The 21,179-nt window shown below is 61.5% G+C and overlaps 4 protein-coding genes across 10 annotated transcripts in view; 2 read left to right on the top strand and 2 right to left on the bottom strand.

Moving 5' to 3' along the window:
- Positions 1–203: 203 nt before the first annotated feature.
- On the bottom strand, positions 204–5,105 carry LOC144309473 (chymotrypsinogen 2-like). Its single transcript, XM_077890555.1, has 7 exons — positions 4,945–5,105; positions 2,775–2,878; positions 2,592–2,671; positions 2,411–2,489; positions 1,994–2,174; positions 855–988; positions 204–423 (listed from the first exon to the last, which is right to left on the bottom strand). Exons 1-7 carry the CDS (start codon positions 4,997–4,999, stop codon positions 262–264), a joined length of 795 nt encoding a protein of 264 aa, XP_077746681.1. The 5' UTR covers positions 5,000–5,105; the 3' UTR covers positions 204–261.
- Positions 5,106–11,119: 6,014 nt separating this feature from the next.
- Positions 11,120–14,565, top strand: LOC144309532 (chymotrypsinogen 2). Its single transcript, XM_077890620.1, has 7 exons — positions 11,120–11,278; positions 12,277–12,380; positions 12,484–12,563; positions 12,870–12,948; positions 13,261–13,441; positions 13,518–13,651; positions 14,322–14,565. Exons 1-7 carry the CDS (start codon positions 11,227–11,229, stop codon positions 14,481–14,483), a joined length of 792 nt encoding a protein of 263 aa, XP_077746746.1. The 5' UTR covers positions 11,120–11,226; the 3' UTR covers positions 14,484–14,565.
- A 13-nt stretch (positions 14,566–14,578) lies between these two features.
- On the top strand, positions 14,579–18,451 carry LOC144309521 (chymotrypsinogen B-like). The gene is made up of 7 exons (XM_077890606.1): positions 14,579–15,021; positions 15,768–15,871; positions 15,955–16,034; positions 16,350–16,428; positions 16,767–16,947; positions 17,688–17,821; positions 18,237–18,451. The coding sequence occupies exons 1-7, from the start codon at positions 14,679–14,681 to the stop codon at positions 18,396–18,398; spliced, it is 1,083 nt and encodes a 360-aa protein (XP_077746732.1). The 5' UTR covers positions 14,579–14,678; the 3' UTR covers positions 18,399–18,451.
- Positions 18,452–19,259: 808 nt separating this feature from the next.
- BCAR1 (BCAR1 scaffold protein, Cas family member) overlaps positions 19,260–21,179 on the bottom strand; it is a 36,412-nt gene continuing 34,492 nt past the window's right edge. For all 7 annotated transcript variants that reach the window (XM_077890586.1, XM_077890574.1, XM_077890592.1 and 4 more), the window contains exon 7: positions 19,260–20,260. In XM_077890586.1, the coding sequence (XP_077746712.1) occupies positions 19,748–20,260 (513 nt within the window). In that variant the 3' untranslated portion in view covers positions 19,260–19,747. The remainder of the gene's footprint in view (positions 20,261–21,179) is intronic.

A 21,179-nucleotide genomic window follows, 5' to 3' on the forward strand; every position in this document is an offset into this window, starting at 1 on the left:
TTCCAGAAAGCTCCTTGGGTAAAGCTGGGTCCAGTAGGTAGAAGTAAGGTTCTACCTTAGTTGGTGGAGTCCCAAGCCAGGAGGATGGGAAATGCGTACAGCTTCCCTAAGAAGTCAGGAATGTTAACAGGGGGCTGACAAGGTCACCCCAGGGGGACAGCCCCATGTCTCCTGGGCCACACAGATACAGGCATACTCAGTGCTTCCCTTTATATGCCTTTATTGGAAACACTTAGGGTTTGGGTAGTGGGAACCAAGAGCTCAGTTGGCAGCAAGTATTTCCTGAACCCAAGGAATGAGCTCAGTGACACGGGAGTACACAGCAGGAACAGAGGTGGAGCAGGTGCCGCTGCCCCAGGACACGATGCCCACCAGGGTCCAGGCTCCATCCTTCTGGCAGACCAGGGGGCCACCAGAGTCACCCTGCAGAAAGAGAAGGGACTCGTTTCCAAGGCCGAAGCGGGGTGCCAGGACCCTGGTGTGCCCCGACCTGCCCCAGCCCAGGTTCTGTGCAGGGAAATGACCAGCGTAGTGTGGGCACGGGGAGCGGGCAGGAGCCCCCAGCTGTGGCCCCATGGCAGCCCCAGCTGTCACCTGCTCCCGGAGAGCCTGGGGCAGCGGGCTAACCCCTGACCGGGCCGGCGTCTGCACATCGGGCTGGACACATCGAGCTCAGGGGGGCTGGCGGGAGGACGCCATCGCCCCCGGGAGCCCCGCACCAGCCGGGCCAGGGCAGCTGGCCTGGGCCAGGGGGAGCAGGTGCCGCAGAGAGGAGCCGCCCTCCCGACCCGAGCAGGGCCTGGGCAGGGCAGGGCAGGGCAGGGCGACGGCGGGGAGGGCAGAGCCGGGCCTACCATGCAGGAGGAGACGCCGCTGGCACCGGCGCAAATCATCACGTCGGTGATCTTGCTGCCCCAGAACTTCTTGCACTCGGCGTTGGACAGGAGGGGCAGGGCCGCCTGCTGCAGCTTGTCGGGCGTCTTGTTGGCTGCGGGGACACAGCCGGCCGGGGGGATCAGGCCGCCCCAGGGTGGCAGGGACCAGCGGCCGCCTGGAGACCCCGCCTCCCCTGCCTGGTCCTAGTCCTTGGCCATTGCCGCGGCCCCGGGACCCGAGCTGCCGACCTCCCCTGAGTGTCGCCCGGCTCCCGCGGGGTAGCTGAGACCACCCCCCCTCCCCCCGGCCCTGGGAGACGCTGGGGGGCGCTGTCTCCCGGGGAAGGGGGCTGACACCCTCGGCCGGGGACACCGCAGGGGCCCGCCGCTCTGGGGGGGCACAGGAGGGAGCCCCCTCCCCTGGCCGCTCCTGTCCTGTTAAAGGGCCAGCAGGGGAGCTGGGGCCTGGGCAGGAGCAGCGAGGACCACGTTGCAGGGGGAGTGCGGGCGGGGAGCAGCCGGGGACCGAGGGGGGCCCCCACCCCCTGCACCCGGACGCCTGAGCGGCTCAACACGGCCACTGTCCTCGGGTGTGGGGAGCAGTCGGGCCGGGGATGGGGCGACGGGCCCCGGTGCAAGGCGGCGGGGGCGAGGCTTGCTGGTCCTTGGCTGTTTCTCGGCCAGTTCGTCTTCCAGCAGAGTATTTATGCTGATCTTTTAAAAAGATTTTATCTATTTGTTAGAGAGAGAGAGAGAGAGAAAGAGAGAGAAAGAGAACGAGGGGTGGGAAGCAGCAGAGGCAGAGGAGAAGCAGAGTCTCCTGTGAGCAGGGAACCCGAGGCGGGACTCGATCCCAGGACTTGGGATCATGACCTGAGCCAAAGGCAGATGCTGAACTGATTGGGCCACCCAGGCATCCCTCAGCTCATCTCTATTCATGTTCGGTAGGTTTTTCATTAAGAGAGTTTTAAATAAACAGAAAGATTTATGGCCGTGCTGCATTTTGGAAAAAAAAGAAAAAGGGAAAAGCCACTTGGGTGCCCCCTGGAGACTTCCTGCTGCTCAGGCGGCCCCAAGGCCAGACGCGTGCCCTGGGAGGACATGCCAGGTGGCCTCACCGTTGTACTTGGTCCGCCCCCAGCCGGTGGTGACGCACATCAAACCCGGGGGGAACTCGTCGGTCGCCTGGGGCAGGCACACGGGGGACACGGTCTCGGAGAAGCGGGCGGGCGTGGCCAGCTTCAGCAGGGTGATGTCGTTGCGGACGGTGAACATGTTGAACTTGGGGTTCTTGAACACCTGTGCGCGGAGCCAGAACAACCGCGTTAGGCCCTCGGATTCGCCGGCAATCTGAGGGCTGCAAGGAGGCAAGTTCTTTTTCCGGTGCCCCCGTGGGGACACGGACCCACAGGGGCCCGGAAAGAGAAGTCGAGGCCCACCCCGGCCACCCCGGGCGCTGCGTCTCAAGCAGCCGAGGGGCTGTCCTTCCCGCCCCTGCCCCCGCGCCTCGGCCAGGCGGCGGGGCTCGGACGCACCTCGGCGATCTTCAGGACCTGGATGTTCTCTTCATTTGAGCTCTGGTCAAACTCCCCGGCCACGACCAGGTGAGAGGTCCTGGGGGAGTCACGTGGAGGTTAAGGCCTGGGGGTGGCTCCTGCTCCCTCCTCACCCCCCAAAATAGCCAGAAGCAGAGCCCTGAGGCTGCCCGGGCCTCACCTGACCCCGCAGTGGGCGGCCGTGACCACCCAGTCCTCGCTGATGAGGGAGCCCCCGCAGAAGTGGAAGCCGGTGCTGTCCTGGAGGAAGACGCGGAGGGTCAGGCCCAGCTGGACACCAGCGGCCCCCAGCCCGGCTCGTACCCCAGTGTGTCCCCCACTCACGTACAGACTACCCCCTCACCTGCAGCGACACCTGCCAGGGCCAGGAGCCCGGGACGGCGTCTTCCCCATTGACGATCCTGGACAGGCCGTTCAGGACAGGTTCGATGGCGGGGACCCCGCAGTCTGAGGGGGGCGGGCAGCAGGGGGCAGGGAAGAAGGCTGAGGCCCAGGGCCACTCTGCAGAATTCCTGGCTTCTTCCAGGCCAGGGCAGGACCCCACACCGCCCTCCTACCGCCCCCAGGCAACTTGGGCTGCGCTCCTCAGCCCGCAGGCACGAGGAGCCCCACGTACACCTGCTAACCCGGCCGTGCCGCCAAGGCCGCGGAGGACGGGGGGCCGGGCTGCTCCCACCCGAAGCCTTCGACGAAGGAGCAGAAAACAGGCTGAGAAATCAGCCCGCGGGGCTGGACTCCCAGGCCCAGCCTTCTTGCTGTAAGGCCCCAGGGGGTCACTGAAATCTCCACTGCTCACCCTCCTCAGTAAACTGGGGAGCAAACAGGACTCACCTCACAGGTCAGAGCTCGCCTGTCGGATGGGGGGAGTGGCATGAACACCGCTAGCCCCAGTGCACGGGGGCCTAGAACCTGGATGCTCTGCTCAGGCGGGGTAGCCAGTGGTACGTCCCAGCCTGCCGTGCCCACACTGAATTTCCTCCTCCAGAGAGTTCAGGAACTATTCTCGTATAAAGGTTCAGTGTCTTAATTAGCTAATAAAACAGGACTTGGATTCCGCACCACGGAGAAAACAGAAAACAAGGGCTTGAATTGTCACAGACGGGGATCCCTGGGTGGCGCAGTGGTTTAGCGCCTGCCTTTGGCCCAGGGCGCGATCCTGGAGACCGGGGATCGAATCCCACGTCAGGCTCCCGGTGCATGGAGCCTGCTTCTCCCTGTGTCTCTGCCTCTCTCTCTCTCTCTGTGACTATCATAAATAAATAAAAATTAAAAAAAAAAAAAAAGATTGAATTGTCACAGACGGTGAGAAAAGATGGGTGTACTTAATCTGTCTGTGAGGCATTCGCTGTGCCAGCACCTGGGGAAATCTCAGCACCTGTGCAAGCAAAGTTAGGGTCTCGCAGCCCCGAGCACCAGGCAGCCCTCCTCGAGGTGACACAGGCCAGCACCTGCCCCACTGTCCCTGCATAACCCAACGCAGAGCATTATTGCCAAAACGTAGGTCATCGTACTAATCACTTTCTTTGTAACACTAAAAACATTTGAACTAAACCAGGACGTATTTACGCAGCTGACTACGGTGATTACAGTGAATGGGTCTCTGTACCAACAGGGATAAATCTAAAACGTTACACCTGAATGGGTGGGAAAAGCCCCCCCTTTTTGTTTTTGTGTTTAAGTAAACTGTCCTTGTGGGGCTCGAACTCTCCACCTTGAGTTCAAGAGTCGCATGCTCTACCGACTGTGCCGGCCCAGGTGCCCCAGGCACATTTTAAAATTGATGTAGAGTATAATGCTGTTTGTGGAAGTTTGTACACATTCCATACAGTGTTTATGGATTTATAAATATGTAGTAAATTGGTAAAACCCGCACAGAAATGAGGCACAGCAAGCTTGGCATCGGGCTTACCTTCCACCAGGGGAGGAGGGGGAGGGTGGCTTTAGCTGAATCTATTTTATGTTTTAAAAAAAGAAATACCTGAAGCCAGTCTGCTAAAAAGTAATATTTGCAAAACCCTGATGTAAGTACATGGTTGTCATATTATTTTCTGAATTTTTTTTTCTCTTTCTTCTCCTTTTTAAATGGAAAATAAAGGACTTCACAAGTGCCTGGCACAATAAATAAAAACCCGAGGAGGGGGGCTGAGAGTCTCCTGCGACACACCCCTACTCTGCTTGCAGCACCCCGCCTGAGCCGCTCCAGAGGCCGCAGAACTCGGTGCGGCCCAGACTGGTCTCGGGCAGCCCCCTGGCTGGGGTGTACGTGCTCAGAGAACCCCGAAGGACCTCTGTGCTCCCTGCAGCCTCAGCGTGCCAGTCTGGGCAGAGGCCCCAGGTGCAGGGAAAGGCTCACCAAACTCCCTCTTGGCTGGGCCCCAGGGCTCACTGCGGACAGAGTCCCCGGGCTCCTTCGGTGGCCTGGCTGCAGGGCCGCTGAGGACTGGGGACCTCTGTCTCAACCCGCTCCAGGCCTGGCAGGCCAACCCTGGGATCCCCGGGGTCCCGACACTCACGACTGGAGGCGGCCCCCACAAGGGCGAAGCAGGAGAGAAGCCACAGAAAGGCCATGTTGCTGCGGTCAGGAAGGCGTGAGGTGACCACTGCAGGGGTCCTCCTTTTAAGTCCCCTGGGCCACCCCAAGCCCTGCCCAGCCCCTTTGGCCCTGCCTAGCTGGAGAAGCCTGAGAACCACCCTCCCCATTTTCCGAGGACCTTGAGCGATAAGTGGGGGTCAAGCCCCTCTCACAGGCTGGCCTGGCTCTCGGCCCGGGATGCCCCAGCCCCTGAGAAAAGGGCAGCTGCTCTGATGCCATGTCACCCCTAAGACTCGGCAATACCTGGCATCCCGAAGGCTCTGTGGGCAGCGTCAGCATCCCGGCCGGGAGCCTGGGCCCTGCAGAGCCCAGTCTGGGCGGCCTTTAGCCAGTCCCAGGGGCAGGGACCCGGCGCTGCCAGGGAGGAATCCCAGCTCCTAACCAGAGGCAATCCCACCTGGGGACACCTCCAGGACAGTGACCATACGCTGCAGGTTCTCAGTAAAGAGTATTTTCAACCCAATATCACCTACAAGTAAAGTAGCCTACACATGCCCTGGGTTACCCAGAGGGTCACCTTCAAACCACCTCAGCCAAGCAGCTTCTGAGCGTAGGTCAGGCTGCGTCAAGGTCAGGGCGTCACCCCCATGGAGGCCACCAGCAGGTTCTAGGTGGACAGACAGGCTGACAGGCTGTTGCGCATCGAGCTCTGGGCTCTGAATCTCTTTCTGTGGTAACTCACAGTTTGAGCCACTGTAGATAGCTCCGTGTCCTATAAAATGGAGTGTTGATTCCACACCATTAAACGACACACAAGGAAACAGAACAGAAACGATGTTGATGGTCCCAGAACAATGAGAGAAGGAAGGTGTACATAATAGGGGGGTGACGCATTTGCCGCAAGTAGGGGCCGAATGAGCTCTTAGCAGCAGCCCCTGGTGTAGGCGCTGGATGCTCACATGCACACAGCACAGGGCACCCCTGTCCTCATGAGGCCGAGAGCCTAGGGACAGAGACAGACACCAGAGGGACAGGAGTGTGATGTCGTGAGCCCCATAGTCCAGGCAGGAAAAGGAGAGTGCTGCTGTTCTGGAAGGTGCTCTGGGCCTCAACCCTGAGCCGGTTTGTAGAGGAAGGTGGGCTGGGAAGGAGGCCGGGGCACCCCGGGAGCAGCTGGCCAGTGAGCGGCACAGGGTCACTGCCCCTGACTGGAACTGCATCGGCCTGGAGGTTTGGTCGTGGTCTGTAGAAGCGCTGCGTGCTTCCCGGGGTGGGGTGGGGGGCAGGGGCTCTGCCCAGGGGGTGGGGGGGCGGGCTCCCGGAGGGCCCCCAACGGTGGGGCAGGGCTGAGGCAGCCGCGTTTCCAGGGTCGCAGGGAGCCAGCGGCTGGGTGCTGAGCGCTAACTGGGTCTGAGCTTTCTGATCCCTCTGGCTGTGTCCCCCACACCCGGGGCCAGCTGGGGGCCAGGCCTGGGCGTGAGGGTGAGCAGTCCGCAGTGAGCCCACACTTCCGCTGCAGGCCAGGGTCATTCACGTTCGCTCGGCTTCTCTTCTTTTTTTCCTTCCCTTATTCCAAGCAGGGAGCCAAGCCAGTTGGATTTTCCTTGCCTCAAGGACTTTCCAGAACAGACAACGGCGCCCGAGGCCCTGGCTCTCCGGTCTGCTCGGAAACTCAGCCCCGGCCCACTGGCGTGTAGGGGGAATCCGGCCTCAGATGCTTCTGGAAGGGGAGGGAGGGCTCCCCCAGTCCCGGAGGTGAAGGCGGGGTGTGCGTCTCTGCGGGGGGCGCGGGGGGCTCGGACTTTGACAGAGAGCCAGGCCCTGGGGCGAGCGAGGGGTCTGTCGGCGACAGCGCCAGCCGCGCCTGCCCGCCCGCAGCCAGTCCTCATTCTCGGCCACACCCGGGGCTCCCCGGGGTGAGGGGGCCGGGAGCAGGGCCCTGGCGGGGGGGACAGAAGCCCGGTACTGCTCTGGCTTGGCCCCCGGAGGCGCCCGCCGGCAGCCCGAGCCCATCGCGGCTCCGGCCTGACACACGGGCCACGGGCCCGGAGGGGCGCTCGAAGCCACAGGCGGCGGCGACGCAGGACTCAGACGTGGCTCGGGCTGCCCCGTGTGGCTTTCGAGGTGCCAGCGTCACCGGCACCGTGTGGCCTCTCGCTTGGCCACACGCGCAGGGGCCCCTGGGAAGGCCAGACATGGATCTGGCTCCCCTGCCTCGGCGGGCCTCAGGTGCTCGGCGGCCTGAAGGCCCAGAGGCTGGTCCTGGCCGGCGACGCCACTAGGAGTCCAGCCGCCGCTGCACAGGCGGCCGCCGCCTCGCCGGCAACAGGAAGCGGCCGCCAATTGTGAGACAGTTCCCACTTTCAAAGATATTAAAACGTAAAAACATCTTGTCTGAGAGATGATCACATATGTTCAGGGCAGCGGGGTGGCTCACGGGTTAGGCATCTGCCTTCGGTTCAGGTCATGGGCCCAGGGGCCTGGGCCCCAGCATCGTGTGGGCTCAGCTTGCTGAGGGGCTTGCGCCTGGACCCCCCCGGGTTCCTGATGACGCTGGGAGCCTCTTAAGAAACTGGGTGCCTCAGCTTTGGCTCACGGTGTGGTCCCAGGGTCGAGTCCCGGTGTGGTCCCAGGGTCGAGTTCTGCATCGGGCTCCCTGCAGGGAGCCTGCTCCTCCCTCTGCCTGTGTCTCTGCCTCTGTCTCTGTGTCTCTTATGAATAAACAAAATCTTAAAAAAAAAATTGTCCTCCTAAATCTGCAGAGTCCCTCTAATAGAAAAACCTTTTTTTTTTTTCTAATAGAAAAATCTTAAAACTGACATTTCTTGCATGCCCATGTGTAGAGCTGAGAGTCACCTTACTACAAGGAGCAAAAGGAGGGGACGCCTGGGCGGCTCAGCAGTTGAGTGTCTGCCTTTGGCTCAGCCTGCTTCTCCCTCTGCCTCTGTCTGCCTCTCTCTGTGTCTCTCATGAATAATAAATAAAATCTTAAAAAAAAAAAAGGAGCAAAAAGAGGAGTGGGCTGGGGAAGGAGCGAGCAGCAGCCCAAATGGCCCAGTAAGGGAACAGTATGTAAATTTTGGGGTGCTTATGATGTGCAGCACCGCTCCTAATACAGCCGAGAACACAAGTGAATCACAAAACCATTGGGCTGAGTGAAAGAACCCAGATACAAAGACAACGTACAGTATGGTTCCATTTATAGAAATTTCTAGAACAGGCAAAACTTATGGTGAAAGTAATAGGAACAGTGGTTGCTGGTTACTCCAGAGAAGGGGGAACTGGAAAGGGACATCGGGAAATTTCTGGGGTGACGGCATCTTGTTTCTTGGTTGTGGTGTTGCTACACTCTGGTGTGCGTGTGTATGTACATATGTAAACTCATCCCTCTGTTCACTTAAGATCCGCGTGTCTCATACGTAAATTATACTTCAATATATCTTATTTTTAATAAAAAAGAGAGTTGGGATTTGACCTCCTGAAAGACAGGTCTTGGAGAAGAGGGGCCCCTCTACCTACGGAAACTAACATCAAGGTCCAGCGCTGAGCAACGCTGCAGGCTGAGTCCCCAGCGCGAAGGAAGCCCGCGCAGGGCGCCGCAGGGCCCGGTCCCCCACGGCGACGCCCGCCCAGAGCCAGAGCCGGGCGCTCCCTCGCGCTCGCTGCAGGCCCGGGCTGTCCCCTTGCCCATGCTGGGGTTCCCAGCGCGCACGTGGACCGGGTCGCCCCGAGCAAATCGCACTAAGCCACAGCTTTTCCAGGAAGAGCGTCCGCACTGCCCGCTGAACACGGTTCGCGCTGCCGACGTGCAAGCAGGCGCCCGGGGCTGGGGCGCTGGGGAGCCCGGGGCTGGGGCGCTCGGGGAGCCCGGGGCTGGGGCGCGCTGGGGAGCCCGGGGCTGGGGCGCTGGGGAGCCCGGGGCTAGGGCGCTCGGGGAGCCCGGGGCTGGGGCGCTCGGGGAGCCCGGGGCTGGGGCGCTCGGGGAGCCCGGGGCTGGGGCGCGCTGGGGAGCCCGGGGCTAGGGCGCTGGGGAGCCCGGGGCTGGGGCGCTGGGGAGCCCGGGGCTGGGGCGCTGGGGAGCCCGGGGCTAGGGCGCTCGGGGAGCCCGGGGCTAGGGCGCTGGGGAGCCCGGGGCTAGGGCGCTGGGGAGCCCGGGGCTGGGGCGCTGGGGAGCCCGGGGCTAGGGCGCTCGGGGAGCCCGGGGCTGGGGCGCGCTGGGGAGCCCGGGGCTGGGGCGCTGGGGAGCCCGGGGCTGGGGCGCTGGGAGCCCGGCGGGGCCCCGGCCAGGGCGCGTCGGAAACGCCAGCGAGAAGCGGAAGCCGGGACATACCCGCGGCCGTCGGCTTGCCTGGAGGAACCACGGGGTCCGGAGGTGCGCGCTCATCCTAACCGCAGTGGGTGCACGAGCGGCCCTCCCCGCCCCCACCTCAGCTGCGCGCGTCTCCAGACCTCCCAGACCGCGGCCGGGGCGCGGGGGGCGCGGGGGGCGCGGGGGCGCGGGGGGGGGACGGGACGGGGGGGTGCGGGCGGGTCCCCCGCGCGACGTCCGCCGCCGGCCCCGCCCCCGCCCCGTGGGCCCCTGACCGCCGGGTTCCCTCCGCGGCCGCACGGGTGGGAGGACCGCGTCAGGCCGCCCCGCCGCGTGTCCCGGGGCCCTGGAGGCTCGTCGGTGCCGACCCGGCGGGCGCCCCCAGGCCCGGGCCCGCCCTGCTCGGGCTCGTGCCTGCGCCTCGACGGCCTCCGAGCTGCGCTTGGCGCACCCCGCCGGCCCCCCTGACTTAGCAACGCTGAGGATAACTCCTTAGCTGGTAGGAATGGACATTTTACTTTTTTTTTTTTTTTATTTGCTCTTTTAAAAAAAAAATTCTTTTTTTAAATTTACTTTTACTTTTTTTTTTTCTTAATTTACTCCCTCTCCTTTCCCCGTGTAAGCTTCCTAAAAGAAGGAGAAATTTGGGTTGCTTTTCCTTTGCTCCACTGCACTATGGGCCTAGTAAGCTGGGCTCAAAAGGATAAAGGGGCTTGCATAGGTAGCCTGGTCTCGCTGAGGGCCGCCTCTGCCCCCTGTTCTGTGCCCCGCTTTTCTATCTGAGAGTGTGGCCATCCCTCACCGTCATCAGACTGTCTTCTAGACTGTGAGAAAGGCATCAGTAGGAAATTCAGGAAGGAGTACAGAGGATCAACCAGCATGGATCGTGTGAGGCCTGGTCCTAGCTCAGATGGGTCATGCGCCGCGTAATGTGGGATCCATACCACAAGCATCCTCATTTCACATACTTAGAAACAAAACCAAAGAGGCCCCGTAACCTGCCCAAGTCCACACAGCCGTTTTGTGCTGAGACCTGTACCGCAGAGCATGCCACTGTCATCAGTGCGATGGAAACTAAAAGCAGCTGTGAGATAATCATTTTCCTTGTGTGTTTTGTGGGGCTCACACTGTACCTGGCAGGCTCACCCTCAAATTTCTCCTTCCCCAGTTTCCCAAGTGTTGAGAAAGGGCCCCACTGCTTGCCCTGTCGCCCAAGCCAGAAGCAGGCTCCCTGCCCACCCCCACCCCCTACTCCCCATTTCCTGTCTGATTCAGCCTCCCCTGGGCTCTCAGTGGGGCCATGGCTCCAGGTTGCCACATGCTCGATTCCAGGGGTCCATGGCACCCGTGAAACCCAGCCTCCTGTGAACAGGCAGCAGGAAGCTTGCCCCTATGAGCCATGCTGCACATTAGCCCAGGTGATGGCCCCAGATATTGCAGGGAACCTTCATGGAAGCTTCTTGGCCATCCCCAGGACCAGGAGGGGCATCCTCAGCCCCCTGGCCACCCGCACCTGGGTCTTCACACCTCCTGCCTCCTTGACCCCACTGCCCAGGGGTTTTGAATAACTAACAGGCCAACTAAACTTCCTGCCCAAGGTCCTCCAGCCCATGGGAGAATCGGCTGGGCCTCAAACCCTGCCCAGGCCTGGCTGCCGTCCGAGAGTTCCTTCCTGGAAGACGAAGCCCAAGTTTTCTGAGCCCTTCCCTGTGGCTGTGGGTCAAGGGCCACTTTGTTTGGCCCTACCTTTGCCCTTGACCCAGACCTAAGCTCAACCATGGGCCACAGCTGTTGCTGTCCCAGGCCTGATGCCAGCCCTGCTCTGGCACATCCTACCTACTCGGGCACATGCCCAGGAAAGGGATTGTCACCTCAAGGTTTGCTGATAACAGCTTGTTGGATATAATGGGGAGCTCCCCAGGCAGGCGCCCCACACCTCCCTGACCACGTACCATGGCTTTCCTCTGGCTCCTCTCCTGCTTCGCCCTCCTGGGCACAGCCTTCGGTGAGTTTGGGGCAAGCAGAGGCCAGGAAGGATGTCTCTGCTCCCCGTCAGCCCCTGAGGCCAGAAAGGCAACAGGGTCCCTGCTCCCCGTGCAGCTGCACACCGTGGTGTGAGCCTGAGTGGGTCTCTCTCTCCACCTGAGCCTCAACAGCTGGGAGGATTGGACTGGACTAGCCAGCAGGAAGCCCCCAGGAGGAGGTGGGCCTTCCTGCGACTGACCCAAGAGGCCTCATACCCTGTGCAAGGGACAGGGAAGACAAATCCAGTGGGGGCGAAGAGTCTCAGAACAGCTAGGGGCTCCCAAATGGGTGCAGAGGGTAAGCAGGTGGGCAGGTGTAGCTTGGCCACCACCAGCGCTTTGGAGCCCTTGAACCTGGCACTTTTAAACTTGTGTTCACTGAGCACTTACTATGTGCCAGGGACAGAGCAAGTTCCTGCTTTTCCTGCTTAGTCTTCTTGCATCCTTTTTTTTTTTTTAAGGATTTATTTATTTGAAAAAAAAAAAAGGATTTATTTATTTGAGAGAGAGAGAAAAAAAATGAGTAGGAGAGGGGCAGGAGGAGAGGAGAGAAGCAGACTACCTGTTGAGCCCAGAGCTCAGTGCAGGGGTGGAGTGCCGATCTCACAACCCTGAGATCATGACCTGAGCCTGAAATCAAGAGTCGGATGCTCAACAGACTGAGCCACCCAGACGCCCCGTCTTCTCGCATCCTTATCCCAACTTTGTGAGGTTAGGCAGCAGCTGTATGATCCCCTCTGCGCAGAGGGGGGAATGATGAGAATGCTCAGCCAGGCGGCACGGGGCTGGGTTTCAGACCCCCAGAGCCCTGCCTCCAGCCCATGCTGGGGCCCTGCCACCACCTCTCAGCCCACCTGTTGGGCTTGTCTGGGCTGAAGCACAAGTCAGACTGAATTTCCCTGGGGTTCCTGGGAGAGTAGGACCTGGGCAGGGAGCCCGCGGCCCCCACCCTCCACCCCTTACCTCACACCCCCTCCAGGCTGCGGGGTCCCCGCCATCCAGCCGGTGTTAAGTGGCCTGTCCAGGATCGTCAATGGGGAAGACGCTGTCCCGGGCTCCTGGCCCTGGCAGGTGTCCCTGCAGGTGAGGGGGTTTTCTGTATGTGAGTGGGGGACACAGTGGGGTACAAGTAAGGCTGGGGGCTGCTGGTGTCCAGGTAGGCCTGACCCTCCCCATCTTCCTCCAGGACAGCACCGGCTTCCACTTCTGCGGGGGGTCCCTCATCAGCGAGGACTGGGTGGTCACTGCTGCCCACTGCGGGGTCAGGTGAGGCCCAGGGTCCCCAGGAAATCCCTTGGTAGCGGGGAGACTCAGAACTGAGGGCTGGACCTAGGACATCCTTGTTCCTCACTTTCCTTCTTTCGGAATGTGTAGAAAACCCTGCTGGTCTCCCAAAGTCACCAGGAGGGAAACACCTGGTGGGCTGTAGGTGCAGTTGTTTCGGGGGCGATGATTGATATTTTGAGCTCCCATCTCTGAGCACGTGCACAAAGGGACAGACATATACCCTGCACCCCAGCAGGCCCCACCGCCTCACAGCAGGAACCCCCTCCCTTCTCTGGCCCTCTCCAGAACCACCCACCAGGTTGTAGCCGGGGAGTTCGACCAGGGCTCAGATGCTGAGAGCATCCAGGTGCTGAAGATTGCCAAGGTATGGTGGCCCTGGGGTGACCCCAGCACAGCAGGCCCTCGGGAGTGCACAGCCCGGGCTGAGGCCTGAACACCCCCAGCTGCTCCCGACTGCCCCGGCACCCCATTGGGACGGGGCGGAGCAGAAGGCAGCGTGTCCAAAGTCCACATCTTGGTCCCAGCCCTGACCTCTGGCTCTTGGGGCCGCAGGAGGTGATCTGGGGTAGCCTGGCGCCTGGTCCACGCCCCCCCCCGCCTCCTCCCAGCCCCCCATCGCCGCAGCTGTCCACCCCACCCCACAGGTTTTCTTTTTTTTTTTTTTTTTCCCCCACAGGTTTTCAAGAACCCCAAGTTCAACATGTTCACCATCAACAACGACATCACCCTGCTGAAGCTGGCCACACCCGCCCGCTTCTCCAAGACCGTGTCCGCCGTGTGCCTGCCCCAGGCGACCGACGACTTCCCTGCTGGGACCCTGTGTGTCACCACGGGCTGGGGCCTGACCAAACACACCAGTGAGTGACCTCCAGCTGGGGGTGGGGGGATGGAGAGCGGGGCTCTGCCTGCTGACCACCCACCCTGCCCTTCCAGATGCCAACACCCCCGACAAGCTACAGCAGGCGGCCCTGCCCCTCCTGTCCAACGCCGAGTGCAAGAAGTTCTGGGGCAGCAAGATCACCGATCTTATGGTCTGTGCGGGTGCCAGTGGCGTCTCCTCCTGCATGGTATGGCCTCCCAGACTCACCTGGCACCCCCTTCCCTCTTCCCTCCCAGCCTGAGGTGGGTTCAAGCGAAAGCCCAGGCCAGGGGTCTTGGCTGGAGAGAGGAGATGGAGTAACACACAGGCCTCTTTGGAGGGCCGGACACTCTCTCCTTGGAATTCATGCTTGACCAGTTGCAAACACGGTTAGCTCTCCCGGCCGATCACCAACGACCTCAACGGACGGGTGCCCGAGCAGGGGGCTCTGGTCTTGAAACCCACCACACTGCAAAATTCCATTGAAATCAGGGACTGAGCAAATGGCACCCCTGGAGCAGAGCAGTACGCAGCCTGGGTAGTGGAGTGTGGTGCCCAGGTGTCCGCAGATGGGGTCAGACAGCCCTTCTCCCTCACCACGGCTCCACGGCCAGGCTGGCACCAGCCAGGCTTCCTTCCTGTCAATCAAACCAGCTTTATCAGGCCTCTATTATAGGGCCCAGGCGATGGCCCAGACGCGCAAGGGCATAAACCACAGAAGTTGCTGCTCGGTCATTCTTTCATCCCCCTCCAATACTGGTGTGCTGGGTGTCTACTGGCTGTCAGGCTCTGGACTGGGCTCTGGAATAAGGTCCAGGGGCCCCTAGGGCCAGGCCACCTGGGCTGCTGGATCTAAGCCTCCTCCCCTCTCCCTGCAGGGTGACTCTGGTGGCCCCCTGGTCTGCCAGAAGGATGGAGCCTGGACTCTGGTGGGCATCGTGTCCTGGGGCAGCGGTACCTGCTCCACCTCCACTCCTGGCGTGTACGCCCGTGTCACCAAGCTCATACCCTGGGTACAGCAGATCCTACAAGCCAACTGAGTCCCCCACCCCCACCCTGACCTCTCTGCAGACCCTGCTTCCACAAAGTCTCCATAAAGCAATAAAAGACACATTGATGATGTCTCCTGTGTTGGGGCCGCTGAGACCGCATTCTGCTCTTGAACTTGCGTCTTCACTGGGACAAATGGCAGGGGGTCCTTGGCGGGGGGCCCTCTGTAGTCTTGCTCCTAAGAGATGAAGTGGGACCTTGGTCCCCCCCACCCATCCGTGCCCCAGGGAGTGGGCAGGGAGCGGGCATCTGGGGCACGAGCCAGCTGCTGGCTGCACGCACCTGTGGTTCTAAAGAACCTTCCCAGGAGCAGCCCCTGGGCTGCCTCTTTCCCAGGCCTGCACAGGTGCCAGGTGCTTCTCAGCCCAAGGCCACATGATAAGGACAGGATGGCGGGGCAGGCCGTAATTGGTGGGCTGGGGGATATAACGGGGGTCCTTTGGGCAGACCCTATCGCATCTCCCAAGCCACACACCATGGCCTTTCTCTGGGTTGTCCTTGGCTTTCTTCTCTTTGGCAGCAGCTCAGGTAAGCGCAAGGTTCAGGCAGGCCTGGCGGACCCAGATCAAGCCTCTCCCACCCCTGGCCCCCACAGCCCAGAAGGGCCAAGTCCTCACACTCCCAATCACCCACCCCGGCTGGCCCCACAGCGTCCCTTCTCAGGCCCCCTTGGGGCCTCTCCTCCGCTCCCTGCTCCTCCTCTGCCTAGAGGTCCCTCGGGCCCCTCAAACTCAACTGGACCTGCTGGACCTGCCTCATCCTGGCCTCCTCCATCCACCTAGAAGCCGGGGGTCGTCCAGGTTCCTCCATCATCTGCATCTGTCCCTGAGCCGTAGGAATCCTGCCTGGGGAATGTGTCCCTGCCCTTCTGTCCTCTGGGTGGAGTAGCACTCTGGCCCCACAGACCTGCTCCTGCTGCAGGGACAGCCCTGGGGACTCAAGCAGGACATCCCAACCCCAGGCCCCAGACCCTTGGGTTTGGAGCTGGAGGGATGCTCCTCTCGGGGCTCATGGTGGGGCGGGGAGCTGGCTACCTGGGTCTCCGGACCCAGCTGTCTGGCTCTAGGCCCCAACTCCAGATGCCCCCGGCCTCAAGGACCCTCCTCCACAAGAGCACCAAAGGCAGCGGCCGGCTGGGTGGGGAGGGGCTGAGGGCCCTGCAGCGGCCAAAGCTCTGGGGGTAGGTGGCCACAGAAGCCTGAAGTGCCGGGCCTTCCCCCCCAGCCCCCTTGCGGCATCATCCACTGACCAGCTGCTCTGTCCCTGGTCCCCAGGCTGTGGGGTCCCTGCCATCCACCCCCAGCTGAGTGGCTTGTCCCGGATCATCAATGGAGAGGATGCTGTCCCCAACTCCTGGCCCTGGCAGGTGTCCCTGCAGGTGAGGGGGAAGCCGGGCGTGGGGGGCTTCGAGTGGGAGGCGTGTGGCAGGAGGCAGGGCTGACTGCGCCTCCTCTCTCCCAGACTAGCTCCGGCTTCCACTTCTGCGGGGGCTCCCTCATCAGCCAGCACTGGGTGGTCACGGCCGCCCACTGCGGGGTCAGGTGAGGCAGCACCGGGGGTAGGCGCCCCCGGGGGCGGGAGCAACCTCACTCCTTCCCCAACAGCCCCTCCAGGCACTGCGAGCTGGCAGGAGGGTCTAGGCAGGTGGCAGCTGGGGAAGGAGCTCCTATGTCCCGCTACAGGCAGAGCCGCGGCCCTGGGAGGCAATCCCCGGCCTGTGCCCCCCGCCCCCCCAGACCCCAGCCTGGTCTGCCCCCGGAGGCGGGCCCCGTGGGGGCGAGTGGCTGTCACCTCAGCAGGCACTCTTCCCGGGCACCCTCCGAGGTGGCCAGTGCCTGAGCACCCTGTCTCTCCAGGAAGAGCCACCTGGTGGTGGCTGGGGTGTCCGACCACAGCTCTACGGAGGAGGCCGTGCAGGTGTTGCCCATCGCTGAGGTACTGAGGCTCACGGCAGCGCTGCCCGGGGGTGGGGGGGTGGGGGGTAGTGGGGGGCCCCTCTGCTCAGGCCTCACCCCCTCAGATTTCTCAGTCCAGAACCTTCTTTCCCGAGTCCTAAAGCTCCTTTACAAATACTGAAGGAGGTCGTTTCCGATTATAAAGTTAAGTTTTGCTCACTGAGGAAAAGCACAAAAATGTAAAAACTACATACCACCACCGTGCCAAACGCCAGCTTCCAGGGGCTCTGTCTGCAGCTCCATCTGCGTTCCTTTCTGGGCGCCCGCCCCCCTTCCATCTCCCCTGGAAGATGAAGAGCCCCCGCCCCGTGTCCCCAGGTTTTCGAGCACCCCCTGTGGGGCCAGGATCTGGGCCCCTACGACATCGCGCTGCTGAAGCTGGCCGCGCCCGCCCTGCTCTCGGCCACCGCGTCCCCCGTGTGCCTGCCCGGCACCAACGCCAGCTTCCCCGCGGGCTCCCTCTGCGCCACCACGGGCTGGGGCAGGACCCGGTACAACTGTGAGTGTCCCGGGGGCTTCCGCAGGCAGGCTCCTTCGGCTCCAAGTGCTGAAGCCCAAGCACGTCCACTGCGAGTCATAAATCTATTTCTTTAAAACCCTCTTAATGAAAAAGCTACCGAACTAGAGTAGAGATGAGCGTAAATACTCTGCTGGAAGACGAACTGGCCGAGAAACAGCCAAGGACCAGCAAGCCTCGCCCCCGCCGCCTTGCACCGGGGCCCGTCGCCCCATCCCCGGCCCGACTGCTCCCCACACCCGAGGACAGTGGCCGTGTTGAGCCGCTCAGGCGTCCGGGTGCAGGGGGTGGGGGCCCCCCTCGGTCCCCGGCTGCTCCCCACCCGCACTCCCCCTGCAACGTGGTCCTCGCTGCTCCTGCCCAGGCCCCAGCTCCCCTGCTGGCCCTTTAACAGGACAGGAGCGGCCAGGGGAGGGGGCTCCCTCCTGTGCCCCCCCAGAGCGGCGGGCCCCTGCGGTGTCCCCGGCCGAGGGTGTCAGCCCCCTTCCCTGGGAGACAGCGCCCCCCAGCGTCTCCCAGGGCCGGGGGGAGGGGGGGGTGGTCTCAGCTACCCCGCGGGAGCCGGGCGACACTCAGGGGAGGTCGGCAGCTCGGGTCCCGGGGCCGCGGCAATGGCCAAGGACTAGGACCAGGCAGGGGAGGCGGGGTCTCCAGGCGGCCGCTGGTCCCTGCCACCCCGGGGCGGGGGGTCCTGATCCCCCCGGCCGGCTGTGTCCCCGCAGCCAACAAGACGCCCGACAAGCTGCAGCAGGCGGCCCTGCCCCTCCTGTCCAACGCCGAGTGCAAGAAGTTCTGGGGCAGCAAGATCACCGACGTGATGATTTGCGCCGGTGCCAGCGGCGTCTCCTCCTGCATGGTAGGCCCGGCTCTGCCCTCCCCGCCGTCGCCCTGCCCTGCCCTGCCCAGGCCCTGCTCGGGTCGGGAGGGCGGCTCCTCTCTGCGGCACCTGCTCCCCCTGGCCCAGGCCAGCTGCCCTGGCCCGGCTGGTGCGGGGCTCCCGGGGGCGATGGCGTCCTCCCGCCAGCCCCCCTGAGCTCAATGTGTCCAGCCCGATGTGCAGACGCCGGCCCGGTCAGGGTTAGCCCGCTGCCCCAGGCCCTCCGGGAGCAGGTGATAGCTGGGGCTGCCATGGGGCCACAGCTGGGGGCTCCTGCCCGCTCCCCGTGCCCACACTACGCTGGGCATTTCCCTGCACAGAACCTGGGCTGGGGCAGGTCAGGGTCCTGGCACCCCGCTTCGGCCTTGGAAACGAGTCCCTTCTCTTCCTGCAGGGTGACTCTGGTGGCCCTCTGGTCTGCCAGAAGGATGGAGCCTGGACCCTGGTGGGCATCGTGTCCTGGGGCAGTGGCTGGTGCAACCCCTCCTCACCAGGGGTGTACACCCTTGTCACCAAGTTTATTCCTTGGGTTCTTGAAATTCTGGAGGCCAACTGAACCCTGTCCCATCCACTTCTGAAAAACGCAAATAAAACCCCCAAGAGCAACCACATGCCTCTTCTTTGTGTCTTCACTGGGGTGCGGGGGGTGGGAGGATGGCTGCCTTCACCGGGGTCTCCTCTGTGGAGTTCGGAGCCGAGGGCTGACAGATCCTACCCTTTCTGCATAGAGGTAGGGAGAGTGAGGCCAAGGTCCCATGCAGGACAGTCAGAGCCAGGAGCAGCACCTGGGTGCCAGACATACCCCGAGAGTCTGGGGAGGACACACTCACTGATCCAGGGCAGGGGCCCTCTGTGCCCCCACACCCCAACCTGGAGGCCAAGTCTACATGTAGTTCAAATAAGACACTTTGGAAGAAGTCTCACAAGCTGAAACAATGAGCTTCTAAGAGCAAAGTTCCGAGTGAAGCTGGTGAAAGCGAGTTTAGGAGGAACGAGCGTCCCCAGTGGTGCCTTCAGTCGGCCTTGGAAGGCGCGGCCGCAGAGCCCAGCAGGCTCCCGGAGGCCCTGCGGTCCGCACTGGCTTCCCTCAGGCCTCGCCACCCTCCTCGGCCGCTGCGCTCAGGTCCTGCTGTTTGATGTTGGCTCAACTTCTCTCCAGCAGCCTTGGCTCCCAAGGTCTTGGGGCCACTGGCAGACCTGCCCCCACCTTGCAGAAGATGCCTGGCCAGGCCCTGTTTCTCAGGCTTTAGTTTTCTCCTGAAGGGACCCAATCTTTCTTCAGCGTCCTGAGAAGCCACCCACAGCTTCACCACACACCCCCTCAATCTGCTGCTCCTACCCTGTGGTTCCCAGAGCAAGGACACACCTGCCCACATCCACGAACCCTCCTGGCTCTCACACTTCTTACACCGGAGGCTTTTCATTTTTAAATTTTTATTTAAATGTAGACTATTAGTCAAATGATTGGAAAATCAATAATGAAAAATAGTGTTTTAGAGTTTTTCTCCTGGTATAGTGGCGCTTGCGCTGCAGGGGGCTGGGGACATGGCACTCCTGTGGCGCCAGACTCAGCTCAAGGGGTCATCTGAGGCCATGTGGGTCAAGGGGCCTCTGTGCCCAGGCCTAGCCCCCAGCGTACTCAGGGAAGACCACCAGCCCACTCCTCAGCCTCGGTTCCTGCGGGCCCAGCTCTGCTTGAGCTCCTCTGAGGAGACACCGTCCCATATCCTGCCCCATCATAAATATGTACAAATCCCTGCACAGTCTGGGGCACCAGGCCCAGGCAGAGCTGGGGTGCCTGTCCCCATGCCTGCAGCACGGCAACCCTCTCAGGGCAGGTGCCCTGGGCAGCTGGGACCCTCGCTGCCCTACTCCCCTGACCCCCATCCCTCTGGTCATCTGCCCTCAGGCAGCAGCCAGCTGGCCCAGGACCCGGCGGAACTGCTGAGTGCTGTGCCCTAGCTCCTTGACCCTGTCCACCATGTCCTGAGCAGCGGCAGGCGAAGGGTACTGCAAGGCAGCGGCCTTGGTGGTGGCAACAATGCCACGCAGGAGGTCACACAGCAGGTTGCTGTAGTGGGTCACCTGGCTGCGCACGTCGGCCGCCTTGGCCTGCCGTGACAGTGTGTCCCCAATGAACACCAGCTTGTGGGCACTGAGGATGACGAACTTGCTGTGTGCCACGAAAATCTTGGGGGGCTGGTTGGTGGCCACGGCAGTAAAGAAGGCATCCACCGCGTTGGTCAGGGTGGTCAGGTTCGCCTCGCACTGCTCCAGGTAGAAGAGCAACAGCTGCCGGTCCGAGGGCCCCAGGCTGCCTGTCCGCCCTGGGGCCAGGGGCTGGGCCGGGGTCCAGTTGGCCAGGTCATGGTCTATGGGCCGTGACACTTCCTGCTCCAGTCGCTCAAACTGCTTCAGCTGGGGCGGAAGGAAAGCAGAGTGAAAACCGCAGCCACACAGCCCAAAGGAAATAAAGGGCTGGCTCCCGGCAGGAGTGTGTGACACAAGCCACCTCCATGCTACAGGCAGAGCACCAGCCTCCCTGAGTCTCCCTGTAGCTTCTGCTGATCCCAAAAGATATGATTCCATCTATGTAAGATTTTTGAAATAACAAAATGATGGAAATGGAGACCAAATGAGCAGTCGCAGTGGTTAGGGACATTGGTCTCTTGGTCTGGGTGTTGCTGTCTATTTACTTAGGATGCTATCACTGTGGGAAACGGGGTGAAGGGTACCTGGGACAGTTTCGTACTCTCTCAGCAACTCCCTATGAATCTATATATACTTTAAAACAAATCAAAAAGAAAACCACATTTTGTTTTTAACGTAGATGTTATAAATAAACAGGGGCGCCTGAGTGGCTCAGCTGGTGAAGCGTTCCCCAGGTCATGATCTTGTGGGATCCAGCCCTGTGTCTAGCTCTGTGCTCAGTGGGAGTCTGCCAGGATTCTCTCCTCGCTCTGCTCCTTCCCCCACCCGTGCTTGTGCGCACGCTCTCTAAATTAAAAAAAAAAAAAAAAAAAAAAAAAAAAATCAAATACACCAAGCAGAAAAAAGGATAGCTGTCACCTGGAATCCCATGCACTCAGACGTTGCATGAAATATAATCTGATGAAATATAATCCTGGTAAATTATCTTTTAGAACGAAACACTAAAGTATTTGCAGATGAAATGATGTAATGTCTCCAAAATGGTTTGTGGGGCAAGGGTGCCAGATAACCAGGTTAGCAGTTGTGCTGAGAGGAGTTGGGGGTGGGTGAGTGGTACCCAGGGGACTGCCTTCTTTAATTTTATAAAGGTATTCAATTTCCCATAATAAAAACCTTAAACAGAAGA

Source organism: Canis aureus, chromosome 3 (genome assembly GCF_053574225.1).
Source record: "Canis aureus isolate CA01 chromosome 3, VMU_Caureus_v.1.0, whole genome shotgun sequence".
In the NCBI taxonomy this organism is placed as follows: Eukaryota; Metazoa; Chordata; class Mammalia; order Carnivora; family Canidae; genus Canis; species Canis aureus.

Excerpts from the sequence above, each read along its gene's own strand:
- LOC144309473 (XM_077890555.1), bottom strand. The coding sequence starts at position 4,999 with ATGGCCTTTCTGTGGCTTCTCTCCTGCTTCGCCCTTGTGGGGGCCGCC. Across the intron at positions 2,490-2,591 it reads GCCGCCCACTGCGGGGTCAG|GACCTCTCACCTGGTCGTGG; the intron begins GTGAGGCCCGGG and ends TGACTCCCCCAG. Across the intron at positions 2,175-2,410 it reads AGGTCCTGAAGATCGCCGAG|GTGTTCAAGAACCCCAAGTT; the intron begins GTGCGTCCGAGC and ends CTCCGCGCACAG.
- LOC144309532 (XM_077890620.1), top strand. The coding sequence starts at position 11,227 with ATGGCTTTCCTCTGGCTCCTCTCCTGCTTCGCCCTCCTGGGCACAGCC. Across the intron at positions 13,442-13,517 it reads GGGCCTGACCAAACACACCA|ATGCCAACACCCCCGACAAG; the intron begins GTGAGTGACCTC and ends CTGCCCTTCCAG. Across the intron at positions 13,652-14,321 it reads GTGGCGTCTCCTCCTGCATG|GGTGACTCTGGTGGCCCCCT; the intron begins GTATGGCCTCCC and ends CTCTCCCTGCAG.
- LOC144309521 (XM_077890606.1), top strand. The coding sequence starts at position 14,679 with ATGAAGTGGGACCTTGGTCCCCCCCACCCATCCGTGCCCCAGGGAGTG. Across the intron at positions 15,022-15,767 it reads TCTCTTTGGCAGCAGCTCAG|GCTGTGGGGTCCCTGCCATC; the intron begins GTAAGCGCAAGG and ends CCTGGTCCCCAG. Across the intron at positions 16,429-16,766 it reads AGGTGTTGCCCATCGCTGAG|GTTTTCGAGCACCCCCTGTG; the intron begins GTACTGAGGCTC and ends CCGTGTCCCCAG.